At 41.7% G+C, this 17020-nt stretch overlaps 1 protein-coding gene across 1 annotated transcript; it reads right to left on the minus strand.

The window, feature by feature from the left end:
* On the minus strand, positions 1 to 16490 carry LOC116321247 (zinc metalloproteinase-disintegrin-like 2d). The gene is made up of 23 exons (XM_031741040.2): positions 16282 to 16490; positions 13993 to 14102; positions 13401 to 13474; positions 13239 to 13314; positions 12866 to 12942; positions 12368 to 12566; positions 11883 to 11948; positions 11740 to 11802; positions 11490 to 11659; positions 11326 to 11407; positions 11107 to 11249; positions 10787 to 10973; positions 10411 to 10500; positions 8390 to 8606; positions 7246 to 7348; positions 6973 to 7141; positions 6803 to 6883; positions 6099 to 6183; positions 4272 to 4392; positions 4032 to 4191; positions 3909 to 3956; positions 3177 to 3227; positions 1 to 2654 (listed from the first exon to the last, which is right to left on the minus strand). The coding sequence occupies exons 1-23, from the start codon at positions 16319 to 16321 to the stop codon at positions 2526 to 2528; spliced, it is 2541 nt and encodes an 846-aa protein (XP_031596900.1). The 5' UTR covers positions 16322 to 16490; the 3' UTR covers positions 1 to 2525.
* Positions 16491 to 17020: the final 530 nt, after the last annotated feature.

Raw genomic sequence — 17020 nt, forward strand, 5'->3', positions numbered from 1 at the left:
CACTGTTGAAATAAAGTGCACTTTATTCATTGCAACAGAAAGCGCTTCATGGGAATTCAAGTTTTTACATCTGATCATATGCAACTGATTACAAGAAAGAGGACTGTTATCATGTGAAATCATACGCTGTAGTTTTGGCTTAATGACTACTCTGCAGGTCAACATACGAAATCCTCACAACTCTTCCTAGAAAAATATCAGTGCAGTTTAAAAAAACAAAACAGTAATTTCTCCTCAAGGCTCCATTACATCCACCCATTCCCCACCTCTGTGGGACCAAACGAACAATGGAGCTTAAAAAGGTTTAAAGCTGAACCACAGTAACACACAGAGGCCACGTAAGGGACGTACCAGTATAAGTCTTCAAGTACAGTGCAAAGTAATGTAAAAAACACTTTGTAGAAGGCACAAAATGGCTGTGGTAGCACTGTAGGGACTGCATGGAAGTCAAAAATCCAAAAAAAAGAAGGAAAAAAATACTGTTTCCCAACGATCTATCAGTATCAACTGGAACTTAGTTTAATTTAAAAGAAAAAAAAAAAGGCACACAAAAATCACAAACTAACGGGTAAAAACATCTGAGGCTGCGTCTGACTGCAGCTATTATTGAAACCTCACCAGTCGCGCTGTTTTTGGTCTCATTTGGCTATTTTTACAAGCTGGTCTCCAAAGAAGATTTTAAATAAGAACAATTAAGGTTGCAGACGAATGCTGTCTCGTGGCTGGTTTGTTTCCGAGTCCAGCATTTAAATAAAGGGTAGCACATCGTTAAAATATTGAATAACAGCATTACAAAACCACCCGAATCAACAGTTCAAAGCACTTAGAAACAGGTTGGGATTAGTAACAGGTTTACAGACTGGCTGTTGTCACTCGTAGTTAGATTCTTCTGCTTCTTTCTCATATTTTGGAGGTTATTTAGTTTTTCTTTCAGGCTGCTGGACTCAGATTTCCTCCCTAACCTATAATTTTGCTCACCAGGACAGAAATTACACGACTGATCAAATTTGGTAAAAACTGTTTAAAACTTTTCCGACTTTTCCTAAAATATACTTTCAAAAATCTTTTTAACTGGAAGTAAAACATTGCCGCCATATTTGCTGCTGAAGAATTCTGCCATACATTTCCTGACTGTCTCCCTCCTAAAACGCCTCCAGCTCTTTTCTCACATGCAGTCTGCTTGAGATGAGTTTTCACTGTTGAATATACTCAGGCTAGTTAGGCGTGAGAGCTGCCCGAGCTTTTGCTGATTGTTCATTTACTGGAGTATTACCTGCAGCTGTTTTCACATTCATTATGAAGTTACAGTTTTGTTTTGTGTTTTTACTGCTGAGCAAGCAACAGACGTTTGCTGTCTCACACAAATCTCCATCAGGTAAGTAATAGGAAAGTGGTCACTTCTATTTATTGGTGGTCAGGTACTGTATTAGTATACACCATCAGTCAACTGTCTGATTTGCAGTGTTACACAACAGCCCTCATTGATTCTGTATGGCCACGTGGACATGAATCTAACAGGGCGTATTAGGGCCACTAAAATTTATTGGAAAAAATGTCAAATTTGCAAGAAAAAAAATTGTAATTTGTTTTTATTTTTTGTAAATTTACAAGAAAGTGTACCAAATTTAAGAGAATAAATTTTTAAAGGCAAAAACAGCAAATTTGTGCACAAAGCCTGGAAAAAATTGGCAAATTGTCTTATAAATTTTCACCTCAGAAGCTTTTTGAGTTTCCCCAATGCAGTAAAAAATATTAAAAAAGTGCTCTGAGATTATGCCTGCGCAATTTTAACAATGCAGGGTGGCCCATGATTTAGAAACCTTTGACATATAATTAGGATTTTCTTTCTTATTATGTTCAGACTAGTTGCCTAGTTTTGCTTTGCTCCTTTAATTACGTCCTAAATGAGTCCCAGCAACATTCAGATCTCTTTATATCACAGTGGAGCTGCAAGCTCAGTTCTGTGCAGGTATCAGGACAAGTGACCCTGTGACATAGACACTTTTTCACATTATCTTATAGAAAATACTGATTATAGCTGCTTGTAGAGGCACAGAGTGTGTGAGTGTGCATCCCAGACAAGCTACAAACTGAACACATTACCATTCACGAAAAAGATAATTGCCTAATAATTTTCATACAGTCCCTTAAACACTCATTAAATAAATACTGTAAAACAACATCTTATAAAAGTGCTTTACACTCGTTACACAGGAGGAAAACTGCAGCAGCAGTTAATTTAAAACGAACCCCACCACCAGAAAACAGCCAAAAAATAAAAAAAAATCTGACTTTTCCACAGCAGCTGTGCAGCTGTTGGTCTCGTGTCATTAAAGATATTCTCAGCTGGTGGAGCCTCGGTCTGCACAACATCTTTACCGGCTTTGAAGCGTAAACTTTTCCACAGAGCCGAGCGTCTGCGAGTCTCAAACACTGATGCGGCTGCGGGCCACTCGCTTTTAAAAAGTAAAACTACACCCTGGATGTCTCTGCTTTGGAACAAGTCGATACTCTTGATGAGGATTTCATGCGAGTCTGTGAACGCGAGGCTTCGCTGGGGGCGGAGGAGGCGCGAAAGGCTTTATTCTGGTTGCCGGCGAAGGGCTGGGCTTGACCGGAGGTACGGGAGGAGGGGTTGGTTTCACTGCTTTGTTCTGAAAAACAAAACAAAAAATGATTTTTAGGTGAATTTATGAAAGTAAATTAGCAACTTCTGCACCTCAACACTGCTTCCTGTCATCAGGGAGGATGCTCATGTTAAACTAAAGTTTCAAATAATGATGGCTCTGCATGATGTCATGGAGATCCTTTATATTGTCGCTTACTCCAGCTGTCTGTTTTTAAGAGGCACCCAATCGGTTTGTTTCAGACAGCTGATGAGCTCTAGCTTCACGAAGGCCCAGTGTGACATAAATAAGGATGATTTTGAGTTGTGAATCATGCAAAGCTACATGAATAAGTCCAAAAATAAAAAATGTAGAGCTGGAAAATGAGCATTCAATGTTTGGACAGACCAGTTGATCCCTATTGATCCCCAGAAGGGAAATGCTTTAAACAGGCAGAAAGCAAAGAAAGAACATCTAAACATGAATGAATCCATGAAAATAAACAAAACGTGTGACCTTTATATAAAGTCCTGTGGAAAAGTGTTTAAAATTCTCTGCTTTGGCGCTCACCTGTGTTTTATTCAGAGGCGGTAAAGGTTTAGATGGAGGTAGAGGTTTCATCTGTGGTGAAAAGGAAGAAGACGGTTATTTAACTGGGATTTAGAGCAGATGTTGACACTTTACAGGCTCCTAATGAACATTAATGTCCAAGTTTGATCACATGGAAACCAAAAATCAACAATGACATTATTTCATAATACCATAGAGCTACACTGATGTTTATCAGTCCTCTGTGACTTGCTGTTCCAGTAAGGTCTGCAAAAATCAACAACCCTAAGCTGTTTTCATTAAACAGCTCAACATGGTAGACTAAACTATGTCCCAAAAAGCTGAGTCTAAAGCTGGGCTCAGACTACAGGATACCAGCACAGAAACCGCTGCCAGTTACAAAAAAATTGGCTATTTGGAGCAAACTGTTCAACTCTTCATCTTTAGGCCTCCAGGCCCTTTAAGCTAGCTTTCTTCTGATTGGCTGCCCCTCATAAAGATAAGATTGAGTGAGGTAATGAGTCACAAAAAAAATGAAGCCTAAGCTTTTAGCTTGTACACACGGTGTACAAGCTAATTATAATTAGCTTGCTCATTATAATATTATACAGGGCAGAAAGTAAGGAAAAAAGAAGACCGGTCTCCTTTATGCATGTTATTTAATGATGGTGATAGTTTCATTTTTAAGCTTTAATAGACGCTCATGTTGCTGCGATCTTCATTTTGCATTATTTTTAAAAAGAAAAGTCTTACCAGCTCAGTTTCCGACATGACTGACGATGAAGACGGTTTCAGCGGTGGCTGGAAAACAAAAAGCGGTTTGTCAGCATTTCACAGTAAAACGGAGACCTGCACACACCTGGCTGCTCGGTGTACCTGTGGGGCGGGTCTGCAGGGGGTCACTCGACCCATCAGAGGGGTGCAGGCCTGTTTTGCTGTGGTCTCCATGAAGGTGGGCTGACTGATCTGAGGTCTTTCTTTACCACTTCCTTCTTGGAACGACGGGTTCAGCTTCCCTTCAGCTGAATGCACTTTCCTGTGGAGACACATCTATTTATTTAGCCGGGAAGAAGAAGGCAAAGATGAAGAGTCCGGACCGCAGAGGGGGGAAACTACCTTGTAGCGATGTAGCGCTCCATGTCGTCCTTCTTACAGCACATCAGCCCAGCAATCAGCAAAGTGACGACCAGCAGGATGGAGACTGCTGCGCACACACCGGCTATCAGCCCAACCTGATCTGCAGGCAGAGGAAACGTAAAACTGCACTTAGTACTGGTGCAGTCTTTTTTTGCACTCTTTATTTCTAAGTGCATGTGTGACATTTACATGCATGTAAAATTCAAATTAAAAAAATTCTGAACAACATTAACAATCTTCCCTCACTGGAGACTTTGTTAGCTACACTTTCCTAGCACCGGTTTGGACTCCCTGTTGCCTTCAGAACTGTCCTTCATGGCATAGATTCAACAAGGTGCTGGAAACGTCCCTCAGAGACTTTGGTTCATATTGACTCTCTCTGTAAACTGCTAGCCACAGAGCTCCTGGGAGTCATTGAGTTTGGTCTCAAAAATAATCGAATGGATTTCCCATGACGTGTCGTCAGATGATGAACTCTGGTCACCTTCTGAGCAATAAAACTGGGTCACGTTTTCATTTTGTTCAGCTTAACTTGCGTTAAAAGCAAAAACCAGACCCGATTTATATTTGTCCGATCTTCCCTTCAAGGTCAGCTCCTTGTGCACCTCTGGACCAACTTCTCCTGCTACTTTCAGCTGCTCCCTTCCTCACCAGTAGGTAGCTGGTGTGGTTTTACACTGGATGCCCTTCCTGATACAATCCCAAAGGCATCTGTTTCTCCTCCCAGGGTCAAACCATGGATCTTTCGCTAGTTAGGTGAATGCACCAAACCACTGCACTATGTTGAGTGTCTTTGCCCCGTCTAAGTCCTGCTCTCTGCACTTTAACTTGTGCTTTTCTATGGCTCATTCATAAATATTTAGTCTGGGTTTCATGTCGGTTAGTTTCATGAGGATGCAGGAATCCTAATCCTAATCCCCTCATTTCATTACTGCAGAACTCCATGTTGAACAACCACAGTGACCACACTTCGGTCACAGCACCGACCTTCAGGTTTTGACTTGCTCTCTGAAAACAGCTGTTTGGTGCCAGCTCTCGTGAGTAACAATGATCCTCGACACGAACGGTTTGTGGCCCAGGGTGAAATCACGAAAGCGCTCTGAAAGTGGTCGGAGTGGGATTTCCACGGAGCATTTTACAAACGGCAGCCATGATGGAAGAAATGACTGAAGATGATCTAAAAGCTAAATTTAAACCAGTCGCGGTTTTTGCTTTTTCTTGGGCCTAAGGAGCAGAATTTTCTGATCACAGCTTGTAAACTTGATTTCTAAGAGCAACATGAAAATGTTATGTAAAAGGAATTTTCCACACAAACAACAAGAGCAGTGTTCAGAGGAAGTTATGTCATCCTCTTATTTTCTTAATTAGCTTTAGTTTCACTAAATTCTGGGTAAAACAGTACTGAGTGTACCGGTTTCACCAAGTCTTTGTTTTGTTCATAGGAAAGTGTGTTTTAGAGTCTCTTCTTCCCTTTTTCTTTGGTACTATGTGGACAGAAAGTTGCACAATCATGAGGCGCAACTCGAGGTCAAGCTTCATGTGCAGAATGTAAATAAGCAGAGAGAACCAAGTCTTCTACAAAAGAGTGTTGAAACTAAATTAGAGCAAACGGGGTCAGTGCTGGGAGGCTCTCATAATGAATCACTCATGTTTCTTATTCACTGGAAAAATGATTCAACAAGCAGCTGTGACCCGTTTTCATCTGAAAGTCTCATTGACCTTGTAGATTACAAGAGCAGCTGAACGTCTCTAAACGTCGTGCTTCGTAGTTTATCGTGAACTTTAAATGCACCGCAGCGTCTGTACCTTGAGGTAAATCCGCGTACTGGATGTTGCATTTGGGAGGAGCCCAGCCGGGATTACAGTGGCACTCGTTCCTGTGGTTACACACCTGCGGATAAAAAGCAGTTAAATGGTTAAAAACACGAGTCGTGGAAGTGGAGCTCATGTTCCATCCGACTGGTTTGGATCACTTTTGAAAGGCGTTTGCAGTTTTTCATCTGAGCTTTTCTTCATTTTATTCAGTCATTGTTTGAACTCGTTAATAGTTTCTTCCCCCGTCGTTAGGAGGCTGTTACATTCCTTGAGACTAGCTGCATTTGTCCAGTTTTAGTCTGCTGTGATGGCTAAGACAACATAAACAGTGCATTCCTCATCTCTTTTCTCATACCTAGCACCACTTTTGGTTTGACTTATTTGGTAATAACAGCTCTTTCTTTCTCTCTCGCTGCTTTTTCATCTCTTTTTTTGTAATTTTTGGCTCTGATGCTGCTATTGTTCCTGCCCCGTCTGCTCTCTTTTGTTTCTTCTACATCCCTCATTAATACATCTAAGGGTATGGCTGCACGTATGTCGCCTGACAGACTAAACTCAGGGCAAACAAGGGGCATGGGTTCAGTTTAACACCAGATGTTGTTTCAGGTGAGGGGATGAGGTGAAGGTTCATGTTTAAGGTTAATGGTGTGAAAATTACAGTTAAGTCCCGATTAGTTCTCTGATTTTGAACTTACCCCGTTGTTGTTGCACTTCTTTGCACAGTCCTCCCTCTTCCCGTAGGCTGACACATCCACACATTTGTTGTTGAGGCAAACCTGAGCACAAACATTTGATTCTGAGCAAAATGGCCAACATATTCAAAAAAATAATCCTCCTGCAATGTGTCTCCCTGTGACAGTTTTACCTTATTCGGCGCACATTTCATGCCACTTGGCACCATGTCCAGGTTTCTCGTCTTATCGTCGTCCACGGCGAGTTTGCACTCTTTGCCGTACATTGTGTTGTAGCTTGCCCGTTTCCCCGTGATAGACTCGCCTCCTTCCTCGCAAAACATCGATCCACACTTAACATCCCTACACAAAACAAAGGCATTAATCCAGAGCTTTGTAGCGCTTCTTTTCAGTGCTGAAACTTCATCACTCTGAATTCAGGGTGAATTACAGATGGTGGCACGTACTGTGGAGCACAACGAATGAAGCCGAATTTGTTCTTCCCACAGTTAGCGCCTTCCTCGCCACGCTGGTTCAGGTTGAAACATAAATCTGGTGCCACCTGGGCCCCTGGAAGAAGAAATTAAACAAAAGCTTCATGTTAATCTGTCATTTATTGTAGGTCTGAGACTCTACATCCTTACATTTGCTATAGTAATGCACCTCCGAGCACATGGGTTCAGCAGCATTTTTAAATTTTAAGCGTCCAGAGATGCCAGAGTGGGATAGATGGCAGAGTTAAATATAACTAAAGTGACAAGGCGCCTTAACTGCACGCTGCTGAACTCGTCAAAATGGCCAGAAAAGTACTGATTTAATGTGTTAGTCTTGCCTTTTATCAATGGACTGTATTTACAAACCTCTTATGAGGACTCCCTTGAAAAAGAGGTTCTTAATCTCAATGGGATTATTTTTCCTGGTTAAATAAAGGTTATAATAATAATGAGACTTTCTTACGTAACAAAATGTATTAAATATTTATTTGGACAGATTTCTTAAAGTTATTTCCACCACTTGACAGTAAAATCTAAATGTTAATAGACCAATCGCTAAAAGCTCCTTGAGGCTTATCTCATCTACTCAAAAGAGTGCAGATTTTTCCCTCTAAATGAACCAAGAAGTAACCCGGAGGGTGGGGCGGGGGACAAGCTAAGGCCTGCAGTTCCCCTGATGGCCACTTGAGGCTCCAAAAGCCAGTCAGTTCCCAAAGACTTCCCTTGTTAAAATGTCCAACTTTACTGGAGCATGTTTGCGTGTTTTCGCATGTTTCGGTGTGCATAACGGCTGCAGGCTGGATGATTATTTTTAAATAACTCATTCATTAGGATGCTGTTAAGCCTCAGAGTCAGCGGTGTGGTGCTTTGGTTCACAGGCAGCTCACCTACCTACGCTAACCCGAGCCACTGAGCTCAACCTGTTCTCTGTGTCTGTGCTGTTTTTTAATGGAAGGCCTTTTTTAATGGAATCACAAGCTCTACAGTTTAAGCGTGCAGCTTGCTAACTATCATTCTAACTGAGCGTGCAGATATCAGCCAAGAAAGCAAAAGAGCCTCAAACTGGGACTTCCCAAACCAGCAGCTGATGTCTTCGATAGCAGCGTGCTGAGCGTACCTGGTCCAAAGAGCCTCCAGCAGTGATGCTCCCGGGTGGGACACTGGCCGTTGTAGCAGTATCCCTGGACAGTGCCGCTGCCCTGGAGCGTTTTGTAGCAGGGCTTGCCATTCATCTCGAAGCTGTCTTCAGGACAATCCGACGACAGTCCGGTGCAGAACTCGGGCAGGTCGCAGCTCCCGGCTGACTGCCTGCACACGCTCCCAGATGACTTCAACTGAACAAAAATAATATTTCAGTGTTTGACCTTCTGTATGTACCAGATCTGGACTATAATTCGCTTGTGTGTTTTTGTGGTACTGTTCCAGGCCTTGAAACTGTCAGTTGAGGAAGGATGTGGTGAGTTATAAAAAAACAGAAACAGCAGGGTATTATCCTCCCTTTCCTGTTAGTGCTGAACAGCGGGTGTAAGAGTAACCTTACATTTATTAGCCAGAGGCGGGGTGTGTCTTTAGGAAAGGTCCTGAACTTCACAGAGAATGGGAATGGGGATTGTAATATCCCAACAGCTACAACAGAAAACCGGCTTTCATTTCATTTACTGGACAGATTGTCAAAAAATTCAGAAATATTCATAATCCTGAGTATTAATCTTGATCTATTTTAGTGACCCCCTGACTTTCCTGCAAATTTTCAGTAAAATATCTCAGCAGTTACCAGAAGACGAGCCTCTGATCCTCCTCCAAGGCCTTCATGAAGATATCTTTTGAAATATTTTTGCAAAACATGGCATGCTTTGATAGTGCCTGACTTTTTATAGCACATCAATATCTTTCAGTTATTTAAAAAAAAATATTTCAGTATCTACTCAATGTAGATAAGAGGATTAATGTTCATAGGAGACAAATCTTACTCATTACAACAATCCAAAACCACCTACTGAGAAACTAGCTGCTGATGTGTGCAATCGTTTTTGTGACACAGTGACGTTAATGACTGTTTTTCCATAAAACGTCCCCGCTGGGAGCCAGCTCAGCTCACCGGGTTGAACAGGTGACTCATACTCTGTAAGGTGTTGCAGAAGCCTGAGTTTGAATGCGCCCCGAGCTGTTTCCTGTGTCTGTTTCCTGGTGTTTTCACTCCGGTTGTCACAGTTGTATGAAACCAAGCACCCAGCCATGTAGTCTGCCTTTACCAAACCACATAAAGTTACAGAGCAGGGGTCACTCTCCCGCATTAACATCAGCACAAAAGCGGTGTGCCCGAAGCTTCGTGGGTTTCCGTGGCTGAGCTGCTCCATGCACTGCATGTTTTATCGATTCTGGAAGTCCAAATCATTGACAACTTTCACTACCTTACTAAAGTTGGCAACTATCTGTGACACACAGCAGAGAAGCTGCGGATATGGCTCGAATTATCATTATTTATTCTGGTGTGCTTTACAAAATGTGTCACTGCATTAAGCAGAGCTGGAGTTGAGAAAAACATAGCAGCTTCGTTCAGAATCCAACTGGTGTGTGCAGAGATTAGCAGCACACACACACACACACAGCTGTGTGTTGCAGGTTGCATTGATATTTGGGATAAACTGTATACAGTAGGTTCTTAAAATTCTGGAGAAAGCCTGGAAACTGCTGAGTGAAAAGCATCTCCCACGGCTTTATTTGGAAATTACTCTGAGGACAAAAGAGAGTCCGGAGTTTGGAGTTTTCGGCCAACACGTCGCTAAATTTGGGACTCGGGTGTTTTTGTGAATGTGAGCTCTGTTAGTTATCAAATCACAGACTGGCTTCAGCGCCAGATTCCAAAAATGTGTCAGGGAATAATTTAAAACACATGCTGAACGTTTTTTTGTCTCCAAAGAGTTTCAAACTTCATCGAGAACTCGATTAATCACAGCTGGACATGTGATTAGTATTAATGGCCTCGCAGCACACTGACACTCTGACTCTACATTCAAATTTAGGTTGTTTTCTGCACTGCTGTTTAGATGCAACGTGCTTTGGAATGAGGAGTCTTATACTGCGTAGGTACGGATTAATATAAACCCACATTAGAAGGGAGCAGAGCAGCTTCAGTACCTGACACTTCTCACAGCACTGTCCCTGAGCACACTGGGATCCTGCAGTCAGCCGACAAGTCGAGGCATCGCAGCAGGGGTTGTTGCATTCCTGCAAAAAACACAAAGACACACAACGTTTGTTTCTGTGCACACACTTGATCCTCAAACATGGCTGCAGCGATGAAGGCAGTGGCCTCACCCAGGAATTCTCCCCCTTCTGATGAGGTGTGAGCACACCAGAAAACTATTTTAAATTTGAACTCTTTAAGGCTGCAGCTCTGCAAACGCTACCTGCCCTAACCTCAGACAGGAAACCACAGCAGTGGGATAAAATGGATGAACATAAAAGGCATCTCCCTTCAGCAAAGGATATATTTAAATGTAGCCGGGGTTACCTCCACCGTGCCACAGTCGCACTCCTCTCCGGGGTCCACCATGGCGTTGCCGCAGCGGGGGCCCACGGCGATGATCCTGGAGGAGGTGGGCTTTTGCAGGCAGCTGGGCTGAGCTCGCTCCAGGAATTCAGCGAGCTGAGAAAGACTGCAGCTGCTGAACAACTCCGGGAACATTTGATTTCCTGCCCTGTGGGAGGGACAAGGAGATCTGGGCTCAGCTAAAGGTTCAGCGCACCCCTGTTCTGATTTTAACGGTTTACAAATGGGAGAAGGTTTGCGGATGCACAAAATTCTACATCTGTTCTGGTCTGCATTTTTACCTGAGCTTTTCTGCCATGACACAATCCTTCCCGCTGGATGTGGAACCGCACGTGCAGTCTGGAGTGTCATGGGAAAGGCCAAAGTTATGTCCCATCTCATGGGCGATAGTGGAGGCGAGGCCTATCGGGTTTTCGTTGTGATCCTGAAGGAGAAAAATGAATCAGTATCACCTCCATCGTCCATCCTGATGAACGAGAGTTAGACACCATTACTCCCACCTGATTCACGCCTCCCGAGTTTCCGGTGCACATGGCGAACTTATTTGCCAGTCCGACTGTTTCTCCTTCAAAATCTCTCCAGCTGTTAAAGACAAAAACGCACCGTCAGGTCAAGCCGGCGGCATTGCTGCGGTTAAAACATCTGCACAGATGTCGATCCTCACGTCACAAACTGGGCGTTGTCGTGCTTCACCCTCAGCAGGAGGTCGTCCTGACGCCACGCCAGGAACTTGTCCAGCGTGGCTTCTGAATTGTGGCTGATGTCGATGAGGTCTTTGTTCGACCAAATCTCCAACCCCACCAGCAGGACGCGGATGTTCAGACGCCGATACAGCTGCGGGCGGAGGAGGAGACGGTCAGGAACAGATGTGCTGAGAAACGTCAAACATCTTAAACAGCTGGACGCAAACTCACCTTATCGATGTGATTCACGACTCCGAGGATACGGGATTTAGTATTGCTTCCATATTTTTTATACTGCAGGAGAAAAGGAGGCAAATATGTCAGATTTACTCAGCGATGAGGGTGAAGTTTTATTTAAAGTGAGATGTTATTACCTCAGCGTTGTCCACCACAACATACAGCTCGACAAACCTCTGAGGACCCGGCGTGGGATTCGATTTCTGAAAAGAAACACAAAAAAACCTGTGAAATACGCACTAACATGACACATCAACCTCATTATTTATTGATTATCTACTCACTTATGTCCTTTGACTACACATCTACACACATTAAAATGGAACAAGGGGACAACAAAAGAGGACCACTCCTCTGTAAATAAAAATATGAGCGAATGAATTCAAGTCCTGCATTCCAAATATGAAGTCGATGTAGTCAGTTAGGTTCTAACTGACTACAGCCACTCCGATTTTACAGCCACTCTGAACATCAGTATCATTCATGGGATGGATGTTTGATCTGCTTTCTGATCATTCACTGAGGAAAACTTGCCCATCTTTTAGCTGCGATTCCTTCAGTGTTATAATAAATTTTGTAATATATGAAGGTGAAAGAAAACTACACTGGCACTAGCGCATACCCATGATCTGGACCTGAAGAGTCCAGCGACCTGAGGGCCCTGGTCCTGGTCGTAGAGTAGGGTGGTGTTGGATGAAGCGCCACAGCTGGGCCTGCCGCTGATTTTCAGGTGCTCCTGTCTGTAAACAGCATGATCACCATCGTCCGTCTGCCCCAGAGGCTCGATCAGGTAAACCTGCTGCCGGGCTCTCAGGAAGCCGCTGCACATCGACATTAAAGAAATAACTTTATTCGTCTGCCAAGAACAGAAGAGACGTGATTTTGATCCTTATAAAAATATAAAAGCTTTCAAACAGACATAATGGGTTGTTAAGGGGCATTAAGGGTGAAATGGCGGTAGTCGGCCACAGAGCAGCAATACGACGAGCAGAAAAACAACCAGGTTGCTAAATATGAAGCAAGGCGTTTCTCAAGAACCTGAGAAACTTTCTCTAGAGATGCTGTAAGTGATAAAACAGGAAGTTCTATGTTGTAAAAATATCTATCGCTGCTCTCTTACCTCATGCCAGAACAAATCCCCACGCTGACCGAGGAGTCGTCCACGCCTTCGATGTGACCGTGATAGTAGCAGTGGTCCTAAAAACACGGATCGGTCAGTGAGGCCGGCTGGTACAGACATCGCTCACGCAGAGATTCTTTGTTTTTGCTTCCATAAAATCACAATTAGAAGTCTAAAAGTTTAGATTTTTATCATTTCTGGGGCAATAAAATGTATTTTTAAACAGATCCTTCTCCTCTAAAACAGGACTAGAGGCTATTTAACATAACTCATCTTTTTAAACACTTTTTATGTTGCAAAAAGTGAAGAACATATCATTTGAGATTGAACAAACAAGATTTTACTTAATCATTAAAATAAAGTTAAAACGCACTTGTTTTGGTGATGTTGTCACCCGTTTTCCATCTTCAGTATAGTGTGTTTCAGTGTAGTCTCTCCCAATAAGGTTCCTATAAAATTGAAATTCATTTTCATGTATTTATACGTAGCAACATATATATAATATTTGCATTTGCTGAGCAGAAATGAAACTCACCTGTTTTTTTCCAGAAGAATTGTGTGATTTCTCCCTTCGATGGCCAACTCGTACCGAACTGTATCAGGATACAGCTGCAGAGAAACGTGCATGAGTCACAGGGCGGCATTTAACCTCCCGAACATCTTTCACTTGTGGGAAAAAAGGCAAGGAAGGAAAATACCTGTGCAGGTAAAAGTCCTGCACCCAAACGTGCTTTGATAATTTATGATAACACATAGTTTGATTAGATTATTGCACATTTTTAATCTGCAAAGCAACTAGTGGAACTGCGCTGATAAATTAGCTGTTATTAGAAAAACATATCTGAGGTAAGTTTGAAATGGTGAAAACAGTTTTTCAGTCCAAGGTGTCACTAATCTCATCAAAAAGGACTTAAAAACACAAAATTAAAGGATACTCACAATATGCATTAACACAATAAAGATCAGCTTCATGTCAGAGAACTATAGGCAGAATATTCCTATCTGACATGGAAAAACCAGCACAATGATATTCAGTAACATATGCAGATTCCACTATTTTTAATAATGAATCACATGAGAAAAATTTTAGAGAGAGCACTGGTGATGTGCAGCTGAGGCGTCAGTACCTGCGGGTGGTCCTGAATGCTCCTCCTGTGTCTCTCCTGGAGTCTCTGAGGTCGGACCACCTCGTAACGCTCCACGTGAGACAACGTCCCTGAGCTGTGCACGATACAAACTACACACCACAAACACTGGGTTACTGTCTGTATATGATCATGAAGGAGTAGTGCAGATGCCAAAGCAAATTATGCAAATTCAGCCCAAAAACAGACTGTCTGATGTAAAAAGAAGCATTCAAGAATACAGAGTCTGCAGACATCTGCTCACATCAGATTGCACCAGTGCATGCATCTAGGTTTCACTCATTTGAGCTCTATGTGAGTCACCCCATAACAAAAGCTAGAGCATACAGGAGAAGACAATCATGGTGGTGGAAATGTTCTGGAGTGGGGTTGCTTTGCGGCTTTTAGTAAAATCTGCAACAGTGCTTATATTTAATATGAGGCCATCTGTCCAAAAGTTGGAAATGACCCAGAAATGGACCCTTTAACAGAATTATGACCCAATATGCAAAGGAGCAACTCCACCAAGGCTCAAGAGGAAGAAAAGGTCAAGGCAAGATTAGATGTGAATCTCACGAACAGGGGAGGTGAAACAGGAAACAGCAGTCATCTGCATGAAAGCATCCAAAACGTTTTGATAAGAAATATACTGAAAGCACCTAAAAGCACTCATTATGCACAATTGTATACTGTATAAAATCAGTGACTGATCCCCTCAGAGGTGTTTGATTTTCCCCACAGAAGCAAGGAGAACCTGGTTTCAGACTGTCGGTAAAAAGGAGATGTTTCATATGCTGTAACTTGTTCATATGACCCTTTAAATATTGCCCAACGTGCCCTTTTTTTAAAGTTTTCTCCAGTGAATATTCAGAAAACAGATCAAACATCCAGGTTTCTATTTATTGAAACTATGACTTTGGCTTCAGATTGTGACACTTGGACTGGGTGTAAAAAAACATTTGGTTGCTTTTTCCAAATCAGAAATTTTTGATTTGACTGTTTTTTTTTAATGTAATTACACATACATAGTTATGTGTAACTGGGGGCCAGACCTGATTGGTCTTTAAAAGTGTGTAAACTGCAGTGAAATAATTAAAGGCTGATGTTGTGATGCCAGCTTTACTGCAAAAGAGTGAAAAAGTATAGAAAGCTAAACTAGTTTCTAGATCTAGACGAGCTGTTTGAATCCTAAAAACAAAAAAAATGCCATTGCTGTGACAGAAACTGTTCCATTAAATGTGGCATCCCTCAAGGATCGATTTTAGATCCTCTTCTATTGTCGTCTCTGCATTTCAGAAGCACAATATTTACATTTAGTATCATCTACCTGCCACACCTCACAGCGACTGATGGCAAAAAAAACTGAGGAAAACTGAAGTTATTTTATTTCCATTATTTAACTTAATTTCCAGTACCTATGTATTTATATTTTTGGCTAAATCAATTTTTTAAAATCTTATTTTATTTAATGATCATTTTATCATATTCTTCTGTGTGTTTTATTTTGAAGACCTCACAGTATTTTAAATAGGACATTAATAAGACTGACTTCACTTGATCTTTTTAAAATGCATTTTTTTTTCTTATGCCAGGATAATTATGTGATTTTTATAAAAATTTCATATAAAATAACAATAATAATTTAACTAGAAATAATATCCCCTGTTTAACATTTTTAGAATATACTTGTTTTTACACTTAAAGAAAGGGAAACATTAGCGAGTGAGTCGTTTTTTAATGCAGTTGTTTTACTAAACCTGCCTCCGCTTTATTAAATAGTTTTTCTCGGTCATGACTTTCTTACTTATAGATTTTGAATCTCAAATGTCCTTTTTCTTCTTAAATAAAGGGTAAACATATCTAAGACCACACGTGTCTACCTATCCATCATCTCAGATGATCTAATTGTTTCATGTTTCCTCCTCTGTACTGCTGAGAAGTTAGATTTATAATCAAATACTGTATTTTAAAAGCACATCAGATCTTTTAAGAGCGTTAATATTTATTAGCAAAGCAGAATAACTTGTAAATAAAACAGTAAATTGGTTAAAGATGAAATATAGTTATAGAAAAAACAATAATTGCGTAAATAGAGGGAAATACTGTTATAAACTGAACCAATATGTTTTCTTTTCAGACCTACAGGGACTTTAAAACCTTTTTTAAACCACATGAACTTCTGCTCGCCTATTAATAGTTCGAAGCTTCTCTGCCAGACTTCATTCACTTTTCTGCTGATTTAGCGGCAGCCTGTTGCTCTTCGTGAAACTTTGTTGGAGTTAAAAGTCTTACCGCATGTGAGCCACAGTAAGAACAAGTTCTCTCCCATCATGATGCCCTCCGCTCGGGTCCAGCCGATCACCTCCCGTTACTCCGTCGTGAATCAGCCGCTTCCAGGCAGCGACTCCGCCGAGCTTCGCTCTTATCTCCGCCCCGCAGACTTACCGGATACCCAGCGTTAAGCCAACTGTGGTTACACTTCCGGTGTAATAAAGCGTTAAAAAACTAAAGTCAAATTTTATTTATGTGTCGCCAAATCACACAGTTGCCTCAGGTGGCTTTATGGTGTAAGGTAGAGACCCTACAATGATACAGAGAAATCCCCAGACAACTCCCTTTGAGCAAACACTTTGGTGACAGTGAGAAGGAAAAACTCCCTTTTAACAGGAAGACACCTCCAGTAGAACCAGTTTCAGGGGGGCGACAACCAGTTAGGGGGGATGGGACAAAGACAAAGACACAGTTGTACTGTAGTATGACACGTGGGAGTGGGTCATGTATACGTGGAAACAATACCTTAAGATTTAAACTAAAAATGTTAACCTTATTATCATAAAAACTATGAGACCTTTAAGCTATGATAAATAACTTGGGTCAGCATAAACAGAATAATCAAAGCTTTTTAAAAAGTTCAGACACCAGTGAATTGGGATTATTTCCCTTACAGTCATTTCTGTCAACCCCAATATGGAAAATTCTCTAAATTTACAGTATATTCTCTGTATTCACAGACATTTCTGTTAATCCCCAT

The sequence above is a fragment of the Oreochromis aureus genome, linkage group 8, assembly GCF_013358895.1.
Source record: "Oreochromis aureus strain Israel breed Guangdong linkage group 8, ZZ_aureus, whole genome shotgun sequence".
Taxonomy (NCBI): Eukaryota; Metazoa; Chordata; class Actinopteri; order Cichliformes; family Cichlidae; genus Oreochromis; species Oreochromis aureus.